The 21,872-nt window shown below is 51.4% G+C and overlaps 1 protein-coding gene across 1 annotated transcript in view; it reads left to right on the top strand.

Moving 5' to 3' along the window:
- Ankmy1 (ankyrin repeat and MYND domain containing 1) overlaps nt 1-20,903 on the top strand; it is a 52,235-nt gene extending 31,332 nt beyond the window's left edge. Inside the window, exons 11-18 of the mRNA XM_032899781.1 lie at nt 254-391; nt 1,536-1,643; nt 2,464-2,595; nt 3,739-3,852; nt 4,167-4,332; nt 9,765-9,840; nt 10,580-10,740; nt 20,617-20,903. Coding sequence (XP_032755672.1) covers nt 254-391; nt 1,536-1,643; nt 2,464-2,595; nt 3,739-3,852; nt 4,167-4,332; nt 9,765-9,840; nt 10,580-10,740; nt 20,617-20,903 — 1,182 coding nt within the window. The remainder of the gene's footprint in view (nt 1-253; nt 392-1,535; nt 1,644-2,463; nt 2,596-3,738; nt 3,853-4,166; nt 4,333-9,764; nt 9,841-10,579; nt 10,741-20,616) is intronic.
- The last annotated feature ends 969 nt before the right edge of the window (nt 20,904-21,872 follow it).

Here is a 21,872-nt window from a genome sequence, read left to right as displayed (position 1 = left end):
CACACAGCAACAACAACAACAGCAACAACAACAACACAAAAACACTACTGCCACCACAACAAAACAGGCTTGGTAGTACTTCCCTGTGAGTCTAGTTGACATTTCGAGTGCTATGGGATTCTCGATGACTAGGAGACTTTGGAGGCCTGTGTGTGGAGGGTTGTGGGAAGTCACTCCACATCTATAGTCTGCAAGTAGGCACTCTGGGGAGAGGGACACGTAGGACTTGCCTCAAGCCTTGTGTTTACCACAGGGTGATCTGCCCTCAAGCCTGAAGCTCAACAATGAGCCAGGCCCGCCCAAGAGCTACTACTCCCCGTACACATGCATCCCAGAGGAGGGCGGACGCACGGCTCTGCACGTGGCCTGTGAAAGAGAAGACAACAAGAAGGTGAGCAGCAGCCACTGGGCCCTGACCTGGGTCAGCTGGGTCGTCACAGTGTGATGGTGGGGAGGAAGGGAGGGGTTGAGTCCTGAGCCTGAGGGTTGCTGCACAAGGGAGGGACCATAGGCCAGGCAAGAGCTGTGTTCAAATGTGATGTGTGTGTCTATATTCCTCACCTATAAGTTCATGCATGCATCCATGTGACTACACGCATGGGTGTTGGTATGTGTATGCTCGGGTGCTGCATCAGGCACCAGGATGTCTCTGGGATAGCAGGAGATGGCAGCTCTGGTGTGAGTGGCCCTTCCTTGTCACATTGGCTTCTCAAGGTGGGAGTCCTGGCTGCCACATCTGGGCCAGTGTTTCTGAAGCGGCTGTGGTGGGTTTTCCAAGTGGGGTTGAGCTCTGTAGGATCGTGAATGGAAACTATGAAAAGGGCCCATGAGCACTCCCGCACTGACACGCTCTCCAGCCAAGCATGGACCCACATCTTGTTTGGCCCAGGAACCACGTGAAATCTTTTTTTTTTTTTTTTTTTTTTTTGGGCTTGGGTCTGACATGCTTGGGATCCAGGGCTCTTCCTCCATAATTTCCAAGAACTCCTCCATGGATTTCTGGCATCTCATCAGCCTGGTTGCTAAGGCTGCAGGGGAAGGAGCTAGGGAAGGAGATTGGTCCCAGCTCTTAGGGTTTGCCATGTCCCCAGGGTGCAGTGTCGACAGAGTGTGCAGGGCAGCTGGAGAGGAGTCCTGGCGGCAGTGGGAATAGAGAGACCACTGGCCACCAGCAGGGCCAGGGAGAGAGGCTCACAAGTAATCTCGGCTGAAGGAACTTCCCTTCATCATCCCTGTCAAAGGTCAGGGCCTTCTGTGTGGTCATGTTAACGTCACTGACCTCCGTCCTTTGAAAGCACACACAGCATTTTCCTGTTCCCTTCCTGGAAATGAATGTTTGGAATCTGGTGGAAGCTCTTCTGTCTCCCCGCCTCATGCCCCTGTTTGGAGTTTTTGCTTAGGTGGTGCTGGTGGAAGGATCAGGCAGTTGAGTGTTCGACCGGCTTGGCTTTAAAGGTGCTGACTGTTATTGGCAGCACGTACAGGAGACCGGGGTGGCGCCTCTGACTTCATGTGCTTCTGCCTTCTTCCTGCAGTGTGCCAGGGACATCGTGCGGCTCCTTCTGTCCCATCGAGCGAATCCAAACACGCTGTGGAGTGGCCACTCCCCACTCTCCCTGTCCATTGCCAGTGGGAATGACCTGGTGAGCCCATGTGCACCCATGAATCTGACTCTTTTGCACCTGAACACCCAGGTCCTGCCTCAGGCCCCTATACCCACAGCTCCTGCATACACGGGCACCAGGCAACTGTGCTATTTCCGCCACCTCTGATCCCCTTCCTCTAATCCACCACTGGGTTTGCTGTGTCATTTCTCCACCCACTGGTTCATCTACCCAATCTCCCACTCACTAACCCATCCGGCCACCTACCTGTCAATCTAGCTAGAGAGCTACCCAGCCCGCTCTCTCTCACCGGCCCACGTGCACATCCATCCAGACTACCAGTGGCCTACCCATTCCAGCCTCTCATCCATCCTTCCTTTCATTTAACGTGTGTGTACTGAGCACCTTCTGTGGGAAGGCAGGCGCCTCTGTGAGCAGCAGGTTTTGAATCTTCTCTGATTTGAGCATCTCCCCACCCCCATACACTGTAGCTGGGGGAGTCAGGCCCTACAGCAGCAGGCAGCACGGTTTTAGATACTGATGAATGTTATTAAGAAAAAGGAGAGTTGGGGAGGAGCGGCCAAAGGGGGCACACAGGTGGACTCCAGGCCCGGGGTGAGTATGGGGCCCAGAGCTGCGCTCTTTCCCAGGCTATAAAGTGAGGTAGGAGCAGTACCCAGCAGAGCGGGTACATTGCTATGTGCACCAAAATAGTGTCAGACCCAGGCCCTGGGTTGAACGGCAACTTCTCCCTAAGGAGCTCATCCATGTCCTTCCTACCCATCACGTCCCCCATGGGTGGGAGCTGCAGATAGTACCCAGGATCATGGCCACTGAGGAGTTTGTCTGCGTTGCCCAGGTTGTGAAGGAGCTCCTAGCCCAGGGAGCTGACCCCAACTTGCCTCTGACCAAAGGCTTGGGCACTGCCCTGTGTGTTGTGTGTGACCTGTTCTACGAGCAACAGAGGACCACCGAGAATAAGATCGCCCTGGTGAGGGGAGGCATGGGAGGATGCTGGGGGAGAGGTAGTGGGTGGAGAGTGCCTGCTGGCTTCAGGGTGGGGTAGGCTGGGCCGTCCTAAGTTCATGTCGTGACAAAGTTGCTGAAAGGACACAACATAAAGCACAACCCCTTACCCCCAAAACATTTGGGAAATGAGATAGTGTCAAGGTATTGACAGTGTCTGGACCTAGAGGGTCTGCGTGTGCCTTGCAGGTTTCCTGAAACCCAGGGTTCATGACCCCTGTTAGCGAACTATGCCAAGAAAGCAGACAGTACATTTGTACCTTACCACAAGGCCTGCATGCATTCATTTAGGGTCGTTTGTTTTTCCCAGCGAGACATGGTCTTATTCTGTAGCCCCGCCCAGCTTCAAACTTATAATCTTTTGCCTCGGCTTCCTAACTGCTGGATTACAGCTGCCCACCACCAAACCCAGATGGAATTTATCGAACAAAAGCCACATCTGTTCCACAAGCCTCTACTCATCACCCTCTTCTGATTTTACTTGGTAGTCAACGACAGCTGTCAGGATCCCTTTTACTGGACTCTAGTCCTCGCTGTGAACTCTGACAACCCCCAGGCTGCACCTCGCACAGTTAAATGTACAGGTTACACAGTGGCTCTGCGAGGGTTCCAGGAGGTTACACAGGAGCAGTTGTACCACCTGGAGCACTGGCAGAGGGCGCCGCTCAGCTGGGTGAGCTGGCTATGGCTTTCGAAGGTTGACTGACACTCTACTGTGTGTGCCACCCTCTGTCTATCCACTCATCCCTCAGTGAGCAAGAGGGTGTCCCTATGGCTTAGCCATCAGGATTTTTGATGCTGCCACGAATGGAATCAGAGAGGGCTCTCCAGGGAGTAGTGTCTCAGGATGAGGCCAAACCTATCTACCCTATGTGCCTCTGACTTTTTCCACACACATGGGGGATGGCCGCCTTCTGGGAAACTGTATTCTCCTGCTGGGTAGTGCCCTTTGGCTGCCTTTCAGCTGTCAAGTGTGCCCACGGGAACTGGGAGCCATGTACCTCATGATGTGGTCACATCGTGTGCTGCCCTGCACAGCCCTGTGCTGACGATGGCTTCTATCAGCCTCCAGTGGCCTTGTGTACTTGACAGATTGTATATCCTTCAGATTGACCGGCTCATTAGCTACGGGGCGGATGTCCTGAAACCTGTGACAATTGTGCAAGGTGAAAGGACGGCCGTGGGCACAGCAGTTGATTATGGCTACTTCAAGTTCTACCAGGTATGACTTTGTTCTGAGCAGAACCCCTTTGAGACCTGGCTTCTCTTAGACAAAACTAGGAGCCCACAGCTGAGCCTGGTCTTCCAGGGCAGAAGACCTCATGATGGCCAACACGTGCTTTGGGCACCTGCGTGCAGGTGTCCTTCTGCGTCCTTTGGAGATGGTCACCCTTTGGAGGACCGAGAGGCTACCTGCCTACCCAGTCACTCTGTAGTATGGGCTGGGCTGGCCAGAAGTCCTCAGTGACCACTGCCTGTGGTTGTCTGGTGAATGACAGCCCCAAGGCCTCATAGCGACCCTGTGCTCTGTCACAGGACCGGAAGATCGCCCACTGTCCCTTTCATGCTCTGATGCCAGCAGAGCGAGAGATATTCATTGCCCGGAAAAGGCTGCTAGAGTACTTGGGTTTGCAACTGCGGCTTGCCGTCCTCAACAAGGAAAGCCGGCTGGACATTAAGGCCCTGTACCTGAGCAAGAGAGGTAGGTGAGACTCATCAGGGTGCATCCCGTAGCTCTGTTCTTACCCAGCACCCTCATTTTGCCAGACCTACATCTGCTCACCCACATCTGACCGTATCCTCCCCCACTGACAATGGCTCCAATGGTCTCATTCTCTCATCAAACTGCAACCCTCCCTATACCAACAAAAGTCCCCACATATGTCCACTGCCCGCCCCTTTCTCACGGCATCCCAGTTTCCAACCTGCATTACATCCTTATGCCCAGAGATGTCCCCGCTCACACTGTGCCCAGCACACACCCATCCACCCATATGAAATGCCAATATGGGAGAATCCTGTGACAGGGGTGTGGCCTGCACCGTGCATCCTACTTCCACATACCCCAGATGATACCCATATGCACTCCAATACCCACCACCAAAACATGTAGGGTTCACTTATCCACACCCGTCCCTTCCCTATATACCAACCTCTACCTCCTCTTCACAGCCACAAATCCAACCACAATTACACACTATCCGCTCTTTCCGCAACACAGTAACCCACCCCTACCCAACAGCCGCATTGGCTTTGCTGCATACACACATGTCTACCCAACTTCATACTCACACCCCAATATCTCAGACCCCCTACACACACCTATCCTCCCCACACCCGCACTCACACCCACCTACCCCTGTTCTCTACATATAGTTTCCGCTTACATGCCCATGCTTACACATAGCCGTCTATACGCTCGTTCTCACACACTGGATTACACGCTAGCACCCTCCTCCACACTCTACTCACATTCCCACCCTTAAGCACATTAGCACTCCACATTCACGCCCAGAACCTACATGGTGTACACACACACACACACACACACACACACACACACACACACGCGCACAACCATGGACTACTCTATACCTTTGTCTCCGCCCACACACAGTAACATACTCTGACAGGAGCAGCTGTCTTATTTGGTGTGGAGGCTGAGTTCTGGCTGCTGTGACTGGAAGGCGATGCCTCTATGCATGTTTGGATCCCACTGTGGGAGGCAGGTGATGCCTCAGATAGGATACCACTAAGAATGCTGGGCTCCTGATCCCCACAGCAGCTTATAGGCGGGGGCCCATCTGAGAAGTCCTGGCCATACAAACTCTCCTTCCCATCACCAAGGAGAAGCTGGAGTGGGGATGTCACTCCTGGAGAGGTTTGCCCTTCCTCACTCTGTTTCCAGAGCCTTGGCACCGTGCTGCAAAGCGTATGCTTCAGCAAAGAAACAGAGTCATTTTCTATAGCACATGGACCAGGCCAGGCAGTGAGATGCACGTGGGTACCCATCCACTGGTGCCTCGGGCTGACCTATAGGATGGCTTCCTACTCGAGAGAACTAGGGAGAAATAAGTGCACAGGAGAGCCCTGAGTTCAAAGCAAGCCTCAGCACTGGCCTTGGGGACTTTCCCCTCAAATAGCTGCAGAGTGATTCACTCACTCTGACAGGTAATCTTAAGGCCCAGGCACACTTCTGAAACAAGTGGAGCAACCAGGCCAGCACTGAAAGGGCTAATCATCCAGTCTAGAGGGTAAATCCCAAGAAATCTAAGTTCAAAGGGATAACAGTTTATAAAGAAATGTCAGAAACCCAAAGGCCAGAAGAAAATCAGAACATAAATGGCTTCGTACTCTCAAGTGAGTACCGGTACTTGACTTCTCATCAGACGCGACTCTTCTGTTAACAAACTCTCTTTAAAGCTTTTGATGTGTATGACCGTTTTGCTTGCCCGCATTGTGCGTGCACCACTTATGTACCTGGTGCTCAGAGTGGCCAGAAGAGGGTGGCGGTTCCCTTGGGCCTAGAACTGCCATGTGGATACTGGCAACTGAACTCTGGAAGAGAAGCCAGTGCTCTCTTTCAGACCTCTGGGCCAAGGAGAAATTACTCCTGACTAAGGAAGACAACTGTGCTACAAGGATACAGTTCCTCCTCCTTCTCCTCCTCATCCTCTTCTTACATGATAGATTTAGCTCTCATAAAATAACAGAGCTAGCACCTGCCTAGTATTGTCTGCTGACCCCAAACAATCAAACAAAACAAAAATTCCCCCAAACAAAACAAAAATGCAACACCACCCCACTATTTAAGGTTTATGCAAGTGATCCAAAGATTGAGCGAGGCGTAAAGGAATGATTAATTAACAAACTCTGTTAAGCGCCATGCAAACAGGCCGTAGCACTGAATGTTAAACTGAGGCTTGCCTCCTCTCCTCTTGTCGCCGACTCAGGAAGGCAGGACATCCACTTCCGGGCTGGGCCAGCCAAGAAAGCCCCAACGAGAGGCCTTCTTTCCAGAGAGCATGGGGGACTGCAATCCTCACGTTGTCTCTAGCTGTCCACTTCAATGTCTAAGCTCTAGGCTGAGTGCATTTTCTTGTGGCAGGAAGACAGACTCTTCTGTTGCATTAGCTTCCATTGCAGGACAGAAGTACAGCCTCAGTTTCAGTGTGGACAAGGATCCCAGGGCCCTGACCACCTGCTGGTAGGGCAGGATTCCACGCCAGGAGGCAAGCCGAGAAGACCTCTGACTCTGCCCCGGGTACTCAGCTCCTAAGGTAGAGAAGTGTGCCATTGTTTCTATTCCCAGCTACTGGACCACACCTCATAACTGCTCGGAGGAACAGCCAGTGTAGCAGAGCCCTAAATCTCTCCTAAGGATGGAACACCATTGTAAGCGAGTGTGGCCTGATGGTGTCATCTGAGCCAGGGGAGGTTTGAGGACTGTTGTGAAGACAGCGGGACCCTGCTGGAGGGACAGGCTTGACGGACTGTGGCTAGCTGCTAGAGAGCAGCAGGGAAGTGGCTGGAAAGCATGAACCTGTGCCACTGACGCCACGCTATCTGTGCGGCGATCCCTGACCTGGTTATGGTGTCAGTCTTTGAGCAAGTCCTGCCAGGACGGTGCACTGTTGGAAACCAATCAGCAATTCAGAGAACTAAACAGCCAAGTGTGGTCAGGGAAGAGCCCTGCTCAACTGTGGTGACTGACCGTAGAAGTCTTAAGGCTGCACCTCTCAAGGGCACAGTACTAGAAGCAAGGGAAAGTAGTCCAGTTACTCTCCTCATTGCTGTGACCAAAAGCCTGACAAAAGCAACTCAAGGGAGGAAGGGGTTAATCTGATTCATAGTTTAAAAAGGGAATATGGTCCATTGTGATGGGAAGGCATGGCGGCCAGAGTGTGGTCACAACGCATCTGCAGTCCGGAAGCAGAGCGAGATTACTGTTGGCATTCTAACTTGCGTTCTCCTCTTTATTCATTCATGGACCTCAGCCCAGGGGATGGCTCCACCCATATCAAAGCGGGGACTGGTCTTCTGATGTCTGCTAAACTCTCTGTCTCTTCGACGATTCTAAATCCCGCTGCCTGCCAATCAAGATTACCAATCAGGAGTCTACTTGTGTCAATCTTGTGACAATCATGTGTCACCTTGACCCCTTTTACTTTTTATTACTTTTAATTTAGTTGTGTGTGTGTGTGTGTGTGTGTGTGTGTGTGTGTGTGTGTGTGGTGGTGAATGTCAGCTTTGCCACATATGTGGGGGTCAAGACAATTTGCAAGAACCAAGAGTCTGTCCTCTCCTTTTACCAAGTTGGTACCAGAGACTGAGCTCAGGTCGTTAGGCTTGGTGGAGAGCGCTCTCTACCTGATGAGCCGTCTCGCTGGTCCATACATTGCTTTTAAATCATAGCATTCTACTCGTCCCAAGAGCCTCATTCTCATCTCATAATGGATAGGGAGAGCATTCCCATTCTAAAAGGGCAGACGGAAGACAGCATGGAGCTTTGAGTGATATGGCCCCCATAGGCTCATGTGTTTGAATGCTTGGTCCCCAGCTGATGAAACCATTTGGGAAAGATTAGAGGGTGTGGCCTTGTCAGAGGAGGTGTGGCACTGGGGCAGGCTTCGAGGCTTTCAAAAGTCCACGCCCTTCCCAGTTATCTCTCTGTGTCTCAGGCTCATGGTTCAAGATATGAGCTCTCAGCTGCTGCTCCACTAGCCATGTCTGTCTGCCTGATGCCATATTTTCTGCTATGATGGCCATGGACTCTAACTCTCTGAAACCATGAGCCCCAGATAAAATATTGTTCAATAAGTTGCCTTGGTTATGGTGCCTTACCACAGCAGTAGAGAAGTAACTAAGACAGCAAGAGAAGATCAGACTAAAGCGAGACCAGATGTCAACAAAACAAACATCAAATCCTACAGCTAATCACATATGGATTTTTTGGAATGATATGAACTCCTAGGAGCTTTGGATAGCCCCACCCTCCAGTTCTGCTGCAGCACATTTAGTCTCTCTGGTACCAGCTCTGCTCTCCACGCTAAGCTCTCTGCCCCCTTTCATCACTGCTCTGCATAACAACAGTGAGCAGAGACCCCGCCACCACCTGAGTCTTCTGCCAAAGAAGTCGCTACGTTTGGAATTCAGCCTGCCCCACTTTCTGAAGACATGGGTGGAACAAAGCCAGATTCTTTGCCAGAACGTAACCCGAATGGGCTCTAGTCCAAGTCGCAAAGAGTCTATATCCTCTCAGAAACATCCTGAATGGAGCCCCCACTGTCCATGTTTCTTTAGGTCCTCACTCTAGTTTTCCAGGCTCCCAGCAGAGTTGCCCAGTGAGCTCTCTTTACAGCGGTCTAGGACTTGACCATCCTGCAGCTCCTGACTCTTCAACATCCCTCCCACACGCCAGTTCGCCCACAAGACCAGATCTACCACAGCAACAGCCTCACCTCTCCACACCAGTTTTCTGGCTTGGCTTCTTTTCTTGTTACAATGGCAAAACACCTAATACATGAAAACTTAAGGGAACGGTCATTTTGGTTTACAGTTCCAAAGGGGAAGTCATGGAGACTGGAGGAACACGAGGTGCCCTTCACCTTATGTCCTCAGTCCAGAAGCAGAGAGAGAGGAACACTGGGGCTCAGCTCCTATCTCTTTATTTACTCTGGGGCCCTACCCCATGGAGCGGTGCCACGCATTTCTGGGCTTGGTGGAGCCACGTCATTTAAGCCTGTCTAGAAATGCCCTTAGTGACATGCTCTTGTAGGCGATGTTGAATTCCCACCAAGCTGATGAGGTCAGCCACCACTGTAGACCAGGCACACTTTGGTTCCTAAGCAAGAAGCAACTGGCTTCTGAGGAAGGGCAAGGAAACATAAGCAGGACTTCAGAGAAAAGCAGGAGGCTATCAGGACAACCCCTTCAGAAAAGCCGTGAGCTGGGTGAGGCTACCTGGTAGTCTTTAGTGGCACGGCAAGGCAAATCCTGAATGGCAGTGGGTGGTGAAGGTGAGACGCAGGGCAGCAGGTGGGCTTGTGCAGGAATGTGATGGCCATGGGTAGGCCCCTCGCTGACCTGCCACACTCCCCCGATGACCACGCACCTCTTCGTCTCTCTCTGCAGCAGAGCTGGCTCCCTGCCACAGGATGAAGAAGAGAAGTTCCAGCCCCGCTAAATCCCCATCCGTGGAGAAGCAGACGTGAGTGCTGTGGCCTCTGGCCCTACTGCCCCTGAAGGGCCACCTTCTCTCTCTCTCTCCCTCCTGAGTAGCCTAGCCTTGGCCAGGCATCTCAGCTCACAGGTGCAGGCTCCCACCAGCACGAGACTCACAGTTGGAGTCTCAGGACATACTCAGTTGAGCTGGGTTATGTGGCTGTCAACTGGGTGGGACACAGTTGAGCTCCACATGGTCAGGAGGGTGGCCACCTCCCGGGGCGGAGCACAGCCTAGCTCACCCACTGGTTTTCCAGGAAGTCCCTGCCATCCTCTTGCAGGGGAGTCTCTGTAGTCATCCACATGCCCTCTGGGAAGGACCCATGCATTCTGAAGGACAGGGCAGGGAGAGAGAGGGTGATGGTAGGGAGCATCTCCTCTAGAAATGGAGGAGGTTGGTCTCTTGAGTGTCACCCCAAGCTCTGAGGTCTGAGTTCAGGTAGCTGATCCATCTCCGCAGAGGTACTCACAGCCTGTTTCTTTGGGGTTGTAAGCTGCCCCAGATGCCATGTTGGATTGTTGTTTGAATAGCCTTTATGGAACCTGTGGTGGGCCCAAAAGCTCAGTGTGCATTAACCGTTCAGAATAACCATGGGCAGACCTGCCTGGGTGGAGATATCAAGCTTTCTGTTGCTATGTGGTGACTGCCCTGGCAGTCACGAGAGGGCGTGAGTGTCTCAGGAGCTCAGGGGGACACAGACCTGACGTTGGGATTCTGTTTACAGCCTTCCCTTTTACAAGTTTTGTTACCAGTGTGGTCGCTCCATCGGGGTCCGCCTCTCACCCTGTCCCCGCTGCTATGGGATCCTGACCTGTAGCAAGTACTGCAAGACCAAGGCCTGGATTGAGTTCCACAAAAAGGACTGCAATGACATCATGGCTATGAGTAGGTTGGGTGCCATGTTGGGTGCCATGTTGAGTGCCATGTTGGGATGGGCTGGTGAGGAGCCTAGATGCCTCCCAGAACAAGGATGCCGGGGAGTGGAGAGAGAGAGAGAGAGAGAGAGAGAGAGAGAGAGAGAGAGAGAGAGAGAGAGAGTGAGTCAGCTCTGGGAAGGGACTGGGGAGTTGTTGTTGAAAGGTGACCGTGGTAGACACTTCCTCTTGCAGCAGGCAGCATTTGCAAACACTGAGACAAGCACAGGAAGGGTTGCTTGCAGACCATAACCAAGTGAGGTAGGGGCTCCCCTTACTCCCTGTAGCATTGGGCGGGGGCAGGGAGAGTGGTATTTTGGTCTAGAGGCTCAGTGGTTACTGCTCCTGGGCCTGGCCTCCTAGGGATGGTCCAGGCTTATCCATGTCTTGAGTCTCTTGCTCAGGCCCAACAGTTGGACTTCCATACTCCTCCCCATGCCTTCTCTTATCTACCCAGTATCCCACTTGGATGGTTCACCTTGGAGGGTGGCAGAATCTTAGTGAGGGAACAATGCTTTGTGCTGAGCCTGGAGAGGAGCCCAGGGTTGCAGCCTGATGCAAGACGTGTCTGCAGGAAGACAGCTGCATTTCACAGCAGTCTCATCCTCCTACCCTGGCAATAAAGTGACCTACAGTGTGTTCTCAAGTCTATGCCCTGCTCTGCCATTACCTGGCCCAAGTCCCAGAATCCTTGCCCACACTAGTCAAGCCCATATCGATGGCGTCTCCTAGGGCCTAGGCTGTGCCGTGCTCTGTAGAAGGACTGGTAGATGGGCAGGCCAAGGGCCCCTGTTTGAGAACTGACTGCAGGACACTGGCAGGCTCCTGGCTCATGCTGGCACTGGCTTTCCCAGTTGCAGGCATTCCCCAAGGGAAGATCCATTCTCTGCTGTCAAGATTCCTTCTGTGGACTCTAACTCGGTGGGGATGGCGGGGGTCGGGGGGGAGGCCGTGTGCTCTTACAGCACATCAGCTGAGAGTCTGCCATGTGCTGGGCATCTTCTGGGGCCACAGTGGAGGTGGGATCACAGGGACAGATGAGGTTAAAGGGACAGGGATGGAGCAAGGTAGTATGGCCAAGGCTGGCAAGTCTGTCCCCAAGAACCAGACCCGCTTTCTCCGTGAGAGAAGGGGAAGGCAGGTAGTAAGGATCACAGCAGCTGACATTTGCCCGAAGGATGATAGGCCTAAGGGTGTCTGGGGTGGATAGATGCAGGACTGAGGACAAGTCGGGAGAGGGAATATATAGCCTTCGGGGACTCAGGGAGACCTTGGCAGTGCAGCTGCTCTCCCAGCAGCAGCACAGCAATATTGCCGCCTAGCTTTTGATTTTCTCTCCAAGGTGGAGGTTGACAGAGGTGGCGAGCAGCAAGGCTTTTGTATGTGGATAGAGGAAGAAGCTGTCCCTTTGTGGAACTCAGCCAAAGGTGGCTTTCCAAGAGGGGCTCCTGACAGGCGGTCACTGGAGCTTTGTCCCGTAGCACCGGTCACTTGTCACTATGGATTGTGTACGCAGCTCCTTGTTCTAGAGGGCCAGTGCTAGTAGGGGCTTAGGAGCTGGGGTGTTGCCACCCATATTAGCCGCTGGGGGTGTCTCATACACTTCCATTCCATCTATTACTCATCCACACAGAATGCAAATGTGTTACCTCGATACCAGGAAGGGACATTGTCATGCTGCCTGTCCTTTCAAATGGACACCACACCTCTCCAGACAGGCAGGAAGTAGCCAGAGGTTTATATATGCGTATACCAAAGAGTGAGGGCACCCCCTGCTCCAAACAAGGCCACGGACACCTTATATTTGTATCTGTCCTACAACATGGCCTCCAAATGAAAACCTTACTGTGTTTCACTCTATTTTTAAAATATTTAGATGAATGTTTTTACATATATATATTATATATATCCATATTCCACATGCATGGCTGATGCCTATGGAGGTCAGAAGAGGGCACCTGGTCTCCTGGAACAGGAGTTTCAGACGGTTGTGAGCTGCTATATGGCTGCTGGGACTTGAACCTGAGTCCCCAAGATGAGCAGCCTGTGATTTCAACCACTGAGCAGTTTTTCCAGCCACTCCATAATGATTTAAAAAGAGACAATAGTCACAATCATGTTAATCTCCATGTTCATTCTGAACATTTTGGGGGCTATATTTAGATTTTAATCACACACACACACACACACACACACATACACGGCACTCTGAGAAGCCTCGCACACAGGCACCCATACACCTCTCCACTGATTTCTGCCTCGGACAGTGTGGCAGGCCTTACTGTGACCTAAAGTTTATTTTCTAGTGTGTGGTCCCACCATTTTGAAATCAGCGTGTGACTAATGTTACTACACTTGGGGGTGGGATGGCCAGAGCACTGTAACTCAGGCCGTTTTGTCTTTCAGTCTGTGAAGGGTCACACACACACGTATACTCTTTGGATTTTTACCCGTTGGTTTCCAGGAAGCCTTCCTCATGTTCTGAAGTGTGCTCTCGGAAGTGAGAGCCACAAAGTGGTGTGGCATCCGTCCATGTTGGTTCGTGTGTTTACATTCTTTCTTTCTTTCTTTCTTTCTCACACCCTCTGATGTGGAGACCTCTGTGGCAGCGACTCCCTTTTCTGTCTCACCTGTGAAGTAGCTTCTTACAGTCCGAGCTGTACCACACCAAACACACTATTATGCCACCAGATGCGTCTGCCCTAACAGGTTGAGGGAGCAGTCTCCAGATGGGACTGCAAACAGGGGTGACAGATATCCACAGATATCTGTTACTGTTTGATGGACCCACGGTTACATCATCAGCCTAGAACTGAAAGGTCCTGGGTCTTCCCCAAGGTGCGCTGCAGCGGACTCCTAAGCTCTGTGGCCACGTTGTGATACATTTTCCTGTCTGTTGGACAGACCAACTCTTCTCTCCCTGAAACCCTTTCAGATAGAGTGTAGGTTTGGTCATCAAACTCAATGATCTTGTAGGGACTTTGCCGTTGATTGGTTTCAGTGAGGGACAGTGGGAAGCCTGGGAGTGCTGAGACCTCCAGGCTTGATATGAGGCTGTGGTTCCATCATTCTCGTCACATGGGATTGGTAGAAGGCTCCACTCTGGCCTCCACACCCCATCTTACCATGGAAGTCCTGCTTATCTCTGCCTCAAAAGCAAAGTTCAGAGGAGCCCCGTCCCTCCCCTCTTCACCATCCTGCAAGATTGTGCCTGGCTTCTCTGTCCAGTCCTTGTCAACCCCTCCTGGCCTTATTGCTCTGAGGCCTAGTGGTCTCCTTGCCTTGCTGGGAATTGCAGCACATCCTGCTTTTAGCCCCACCCAGACACTCTGGCCCCTTGTGACTTCCTGTAACGCCCCCTGGTCCCAGTGGCTTTCACTGGGTCCCTGTCTGTGCTTTTCCTGGTAGCTCAGAGTTGCATGGTCTCTTCTGGATCAACTGTGCTGTGAGCCCTCTGGGTCATGGGATGGCCTGTCCCTGTATCTTGGGGACTCACGGTCCAGCACACTCAGCTACGTTTGCTGTGTGATGGTAGAAAGAACTGAGGTGGGGCGCCACAGACATAGGTGTCGTTGCTCTTAGAGCAAGGAGAGGCTTTGTGGCCTTGGGGCATATAGTGGAGAAAATCCCCCATAGCTCAGAAAGTTGTCTCTGGGAAGAAGAGAGGAGATGCCAGGGCTGAGATGGGGCTGGGAATTTTCTCTTTCCAGGAGCAGCCCCTCCATCTTCTCGGGGCCTTGGTAACTCCTGCGGATCAGTTAGGTTTCCCAGTGGGATCAGGTTGGCTTATACTCTGGTGCAGGCGGAGGCCTGTACTATCATGCTAAGGAACAGGAGAAAAAAAAAATTAGGTGTTTCTATATCACTGCTGCTCCTGACTGCAGAGAAGGGAGGTGACACCCAAAGCCGGTGCTCAGAGCAGAGCCTCCTCCCTCCTCCCCGACAGTAGGGCTGCTGGCTCCAGTGCCATTGGGCAATCGGTAGATATAGTGGGTATTCTGGGGCAGGTGGCCTTCCCAGCTTTGGGGTCACTCGGGAACATATAGAAGTAGGAGAGGCTTGCACATGCTCAGATGGAGGGAGGGGTCTTCTCCGCCAGATACCTGCTGTCTACTGAAACATCAACCCAGCCCTCTCTAGGGGCAAGTCCAAACCCCGTGGCTCCTGCCACCAGCACCTTTTATATCTTATGTGCCTCCTGCATAGTATTGAGGCCACTGACTGAACCTTCCATGCTGTCCCAAGGCAGGAGTGGGACAGCAGGGTCAGGAGCTGCCTCAAACCACAACAGCTTCTCTGTTCTGACTCTGGTAGTCTCTAGCTGCCCCATGCCCTAAGCTACTCATCTGCTGGGCCTCCACCTTGAATCTAAATTCCATCCCTGCTGGGAGGTGTATTTCCTTCTCATGCTCTAGGGTTGGCCCTTCCCCAAAGTAACCCACTTAGGCCAGCAGCCTTTGGGGAGTCGCACTAGCCTGGATGGACCTGCGTTTCCTGAGGGTTCCCACTGAGCTGGAGCAGGAGAGGCTCAGGATGCAGTTCAGGGTCCAGTGCTTTAAGAGTGCACCTGCCTCTACCAGGCACCCTGAGGTCAGGGAAAGTGGTGAAGATCTTTATGAGCAGAGCAGAGCAGAGCAGAGCAGAGCAGAGCAGAGCAGAGCAGAGCAGAGCAGAGCAGAGCAGAGCAGAGCAGAGCAGAGCAGAGCAGAGCAGAGCAGAGCAGAGCAGAGCAGAGCAGAGCAGAGCCAAATCTCAGCCTTTTCAGTGCTGCCTGACATACAGGTCTGTCTTCAGGCTGCTCCCAAGCTGATGTCCTGATGGTTTCTGGGGAACTTGAATGTGTAAAGGACATAGTGTTCAGGCACCAGTGGCTTTGCTTCAGCTCATGTGCTTCCTGTTCCTGGACCACTCGGGGGTCAGCTGAGCTGGTGAGCTAAGGAAGACAAAGGGGGCAGAGGCTCACTTACTTTATGAGGCTGAGGCACCTAGAGACTCTACTGAGGGGATTGGAAGAAGAAGGGAGGAGCCTTTTCCCTGGAGACCTACTTCCCCTCTCCCAGGTGGGTTCTTAGGCTAACGCCTGTGGGGCCCAGTATCTGTCCTCCCCAGAACCCTCTTCTCAGAGCTCACCTGGAATTTTGGGTTCTCCTTTGAGCTAGACTTGGCTGCTCTAGCCCTCTCTGAGTAAAAGGTGCCTTGCCTTTCATCTGAGACCTTGGAGCCCCACAGGGAATAAGGCTGAAGCAAGGAGGCAGGATGTCGAGATGTGAGGTGTGGCAAGTGATTAGTTTTGCCACCTTCCAGGAACATGTAGACTCCAGATCATTGGGGGAACTGAAGACAGAGGGTTCCTTGTGAGAAGAGCCAAGAATGAAATGTATGTGATAGCTTAGGCCGGCAAGCAGGATAGCGACAAGTTGTGTCCAGCGGGCTCTGAGGGAGGTAAGACATGGCAGGCTATGGACACAGAGGGATTACGGCTCCACATAGACTAGGAAGTCAATAGGGAGAGCAAGGGGGGCAGGTCTGGGAGAAGAACAGCAAGGATGGCCACATCTTCTTAACCCCTTCCACACCGGGACTTCTGGGAGAGTGGGCTGCTGCCAGCATCTAGACCAGATGGCCATCCGGAGCTTGGGAGTAGAGGCAAAGGAGCTGTGGATGGACCCGAGAGGGTCTCGGATGGCAACTGAGAACTTGGATTGTGGTGGAGACGGAAGTCTAGAACATGGCCACCAGGGTTCTCTGTGGAAGCCTATGGACTCCTGTGTTCTCTGGAGGGGGAGGAGTAGGTGGCCAGGGTCTAAGCTACAGACAGTTTAGCTGGAGGCAGGGATGTGACTTCCCCTAGTTTGTCCCCTCGAGGCCTGGAAAAGCCATGAAGTTCCTCCTGTTTCTCTCAGATGCTGGCTTCCCCTGACTGTGAAGCCGGGAGACCTCTGTAGGCCACACCACTTAATGGAGGGCATTGTTTCCCCACCGTGTTCTCCTGGCCTTGTCGATTAGCTCCATGTCTACAATCGAGTTTGTTTCTGGGCTCTCCTGCATTCTTAGCCATGTCCCATGCCTGTCCTTACCTCGGGACTGTCACTGTTTCGATTACTCTAGTTTTATAACAGGCTCAAATAGAAAATAGAACAACTCCACGCCTCCGTACTCCGTTGTCTTTCTCAGACACTGCTTTGGCTTTCAAAGGTCTTTTGTGCTCCCACGTGAATTTTAGGATTGTTCTATGAAAGATGTTATAGGGAGTTTGACAGAGATTACTTGAATCTTTATTATTTTAATAGTGTCAGCATTTTAGCAGTATTCCATTTCCCCAATCCAGATCATGGTATATTCTTCCATTTACTTAGACTTTTCTTTTTTTTTCTGAGACGGTTTCTCTTTGTAGTCCCGGTTGTCTTAGAATTCGCTCTGTAGACCAGGCTGGCCTTGTACTCACAGAACTCCACCTGCCTCTGTCCCCCAAGCACTGAGACTAAAGGTGTGTGTGTGTGTGTGTGTGTGTGTGTGTGTGTGTGTGTGTATGTGTGTGCCATCACTGCCTGGAGTACTTAAGACTTTTTACTTGTCAATGTGTTTGAATTTACAGTCTTTCACTTATTGTGGTTATATTTGTTTTTAAATCTTTTAATTTTTATCACAGATGAAATTGTGTTCTTAGCCCCTCCCCTTCATCCCTTTTCTCCCCTGCCTTTCCTCTCTCCCCTTTATAACTTTTCATCCCCATTCCATATACCTGTGAATCTCGCAAGTTCCTCATATTATTGACATCTAGTTTTATACTTTAGATTAAACGGTTAGAAACGATATTGATAAAGTTTTAATCATCCACCCTGCCCCAGAGATGTCCATATGCCCGAGACACACGCTGTGCTGTGGGCGGGGTTTTCTGCGTGCGTGTTGCTTAGTGCACCTGGTTTTCAGTATTCTTCAAGCTTGTTCTTTCCTTGCTGCTCTTCTGTTGGATTACACATGCCTCACAGGATTTGGGAAGCTCAAGTTACTGCTTACATTCCCCTCAGACCTGCCAGCGTCTGTCTGTTTTTAATATTTCATGCATGAACGTTAGGTGCACATTTACTTAAAACTGCTATGATGTCCTGGATGACTTGCCGCCTTTATGGTCATATGGTGACCTTGCGGTCTGGACTGGAAATTTGTTTGGTCAATAGAGACACTGCCATTGTCTTTTAGTTTGCATGGGATCTATCTTAAAACCCGTTCTGTCAGTCCATGTGTTGTCTCCTGTCTTCCAAAATCAAAGCAACTTGTAGGGGAAAGCATTTATGGGGCTCACAGATTCAGAGCATGAGTCCATGACTATCATGACAGGGAGCATGGCGGCAGGCAGGCAGGCAGGCAGGCAGGCATGGTGTTGGAGCAGTAGCTAAGAGCTTACATCTGATCCAGTAACAGGAGGCAGAGAAAAGAGCTAAACCTTAAAGCCCACCAGTGACCTATCTCTGCCAACAAGGCCAGACCTCCTATTCCTTCCCAAACAGCTCTCCAAGCTTTGGACTATGCATTCAAACGTAGGTGCCGTTCTGTTTAACCCAGCACACAATGCTGAGATGAAGTTCACATACAGTGGAGAGCTGAATCCTTCTGGCCCAACCTCACAGGCTGTGTGTTCTATGCTGGCTTCAGAACTCCTGGTCCTCCTTCCTTTGCCTCCTAAGTGCTGAGCAGAGCTTAAATTTTTATGTAATAATTTTGTGGTTCATACTTGAGTACTGAATTTACCACACTCCCACCCTACCCTCTCTGTCTTCCAACTCCTTTTATGTCCACCCACTGCCTCTCAATTTTATGACCTCTTCTCTAATTACTTTTGTTTCACACACAGACATATTTATATTTTTCAGATCTCATGGGTGCAGCTTCCCAGGTATATCTAGAAGGCACTAACTTACAGCATATGTCCAGGTCCTCTGCCTCTTAAAATCTCTCTGCTCCCTATTCTGCAGTGTTCTCCAAGCCTTACATTTTATTTTAAATTGTTCGTGATTTTTCAGTTGCAAAAACTACACTGTTATTCCCCGGAGTATCCACTAGCAAACCACTGAAGCTCCATTAAAAAGGGATACCATTGCCTGCCTTCACTCGAGGCCAGACATTGGCATTGTGCACGTCCTTCACTGGAGAGTGGCTCAGTTTCATGCTCTCACGTTGCTAGTTGGTATCAAGTCAGCATGAAGAGTTCTCATGGGTACTCTTGGTTAGGCTGGTACAGACATGATACCTGGGACTTGCCATCCAACTCATGTCTGGGAATTTCTTTATTTTGCATTTATTTCTAGAAGGCAGCCTTTCTAAGAATAGCATTCCTGCTTGAAAATTTTCTTTCTTTCTTTCTTTCTTTCTTTCTTTCTTTCTTTCTTTCTTTCTTTTTTTTTTATTTTAGGAGTTTTGGTTTCATCACCTCATTCCCTTCTGGCCTGGGTTTCTGCTGAAGATTCCCCCCTCTGTCTGTCTGTCTGCCTGCCTGCTGGTCTCCCTCCCTCCCTCTTTCCCTCTCGTCTTTCTGTCTCTGTCACACACACACACACACACACACACACACACACACACACACACACACACACACTTCCTTGTATGTGACAGATCTTCCATTGCTTTTACAGCTCCTCATCTCTGACTCAGTCTGGCTATGTTTCAGGCATTCACCTTCAGGTTCATCTTGCTTTGGATGCGTTCAGCTTTACAGCTCCAGTTAACCAGCTACTGTGCCTTTAAATAAGCTTTCTCTGCTTCTGGGGCCTGTCTAATCCTTTGTTTTTGGTTATCCACAGACAGTTGTCATAACCATATAGCTTCTAGTCCCCCCGCCCCCATTTCTATAGGATAACACCTATAGACCATTTGGGCTGGCTGTGATCCGGTGGCAAAATGTTTTGCTATGCTGTGACTTATAACTCTGAGCCTTCTGACTTCTCTTTCTCAAGGGGCTCTCCCTGCTTCTCTGTGGGTGACCCAAGCCTTTTACATTTGCCCACTATACACTGTCGCCAGCCGCTGAATCTTTGAGGGTGGTCCTCAATAGCAACCTAAACTTTCCTGGTCTCTCCTGAGAGGCAGAACCATGTTTCTCCATGGTGTTCTGTTACTCGGGGCCCCAGTTCTAGTTCTAGACCACAGGGGTAGGTCTGCATCTGGCACACGAATCTGCCTGTTTACTGTAGGCTCTTAGTGACCCCACCCCCCCGTACCAGGGTTTAGTCCATCTGAAATCTGCCATTTGACTGTGAAACATTCCCAAACCCCCATTTTGATGTTTGTGCAGAAAGAGGTTCATGTTAGCAGAGTGCCTGCTAGGCAATGACGGCCCCCATTCCTCACCAGGCAGCCATGGTGTCTTAGTTAAGCATTTTGCAAGCTCTACAGCTTTGCTGCTAGGATTCCTAGTACCCTACCAACCCACCCAGTGTCACCTCGATGGCTCTCTAACCATCCTTCTTTGATGACTTGAAATGTACAGGCATGTGAGTGGATGATTTTGAGTGAGTGCATGTGTGTGGGCTAAAAGCACCACTCTGGTCTGCAAGATTGCCTGCAGCTGTGTGGGATGCTCGCAGGGGAACCGGCTGCCACCACTAGGCTGTTCCGGATGCCTGCGCCTTCCTGAGTTTGCTTGAGAGCTGGTGATGACTGAGAAGGGACTCCTCCATAGCTAGCCTCTTGGGGAGCACTGTGGCAGGACTTAGGAGAAAAGGGCTGATGTGGCATTTGCTGGGCACTCAAAGGGCAAGGCTGTGGAAACCTATGAGCTAGTCCTGTCCTGCACCTGGCTGCTGACTCCCATGTTGGACACCTGTCTTATGTATTCTCCTTTTCTTGGCAGAGAAGGATTTCCTAGCCCAAAGGATCTCCCAGGAGCCAAAGAGTGAAAATAACCCGTGGCATATCAACCAGGCATCCCAGACTGTCCAGCTCAGAAAGGAGGAGGACCAGGAAAACCAGGCATCCAAGAATGCCCAGTTCAAAAAGGAGGACAAAGATAACCAGGAGTCCAAGAGTGTCCAGTTCAAAAAGGAGGACCAGGATAACCAGGAGTCCAAGAGTATCCAGCTCAAAAGGGACCCAGAACAGAAGGAGGTGTCCCTAACGAGATCCTGCTGGACTACCTGACATGGCGTTCCACCTGCAGTCACCAGTGAGTACCTACATCCGACCTCTCCCCACAGGGCAGCTCTACCGAGCCTCTACCTCACTCCATGGCTATCTATCCTGGCCAATCAAGGAGAAAGGACTATACCCCTCCCTCTCCCAGGGAAACATCTGGGCTACCTGGCACCAGGGATTCCCAGGACTTTACAAGAAAGCAGAGAGGCGAGGATGCCGCTGCTACCCTGGGCCCAGGCACTACAAGTATCCTTGGGTGGAACCTAATACCCAGCCGGCGCTGTGCCTTTAGGAAGAGCCTCCCTCCTGGGAGCTGTGGCCCAGTAGCACATGGGGTGGGGTCCTGTTCCTTGTGCTTAATATAGGCCCCACTGAATGGCAACACTGCAAAATGTATTTGGGTAGCAGTGTAGGCCCCAAGTCTCAGTTAAAGCAGATATACCATGTGGCTGAGCAGGGGGTTTGAGTCTGGGCTGAGTGAGCTTCCTAGCAATGGAGGCAGGCGCTATACTCCTTGAGATGAGGGCAAACTAGCCCTGAGTATCTTAAGTTGCTTAGAACATTTCTGCAGATGGAGGATAGCTTGAGACAGACTGGTGTGTCAGGACATCCCTGTTCCCTCCATGGTTCCCTGGGGTACCTCTGAGGCACCCTGGAAGGAATGAGAACTTTTCTATGGCTAAGACAATGACATGTACATTGAGGTGGGCTAGAGAGGTGGAAGGCTGGTTGGCTCTGGTGTCCTGGCCCCCTCCTCCCATGAACTTTGGCATGTTCTGTTAGCTTAGACAGACATTTCCCCAGGCAGGACTCGGAGCTGTTCAATGGTTGCCACCACTCGGAAGCCCTGGGACTTTGCTCCAGGTGCAAACCCATCTTCAAACCCCTTTCAACAAGCTCCAATCTGTGCTCTGACGTGTACACGCCATGCTCACATGTACACGCACCGTCTTACCAGTTTACACAAGCGCATGC

The sequence above is a fragment of the Rattus rattus genome, chromosome 4 (assembly GCF_011064425.1).
Source record: "Rattus rattus isolate New Zealand chromosome 4, Rrattus_CSIRO_v1, whole genome shotgun sequence".
NCBI classification, from domain to species: Eukaryota; Metazoa; Chordata; class Mammalia; order Rodentia; family Muridae; genus Rattus; species Rattus rattus.
Note: the sequence above shows the minus strand (reverse complement) of the source record. Positions and strands in the feature narration are given on the sequence as shown.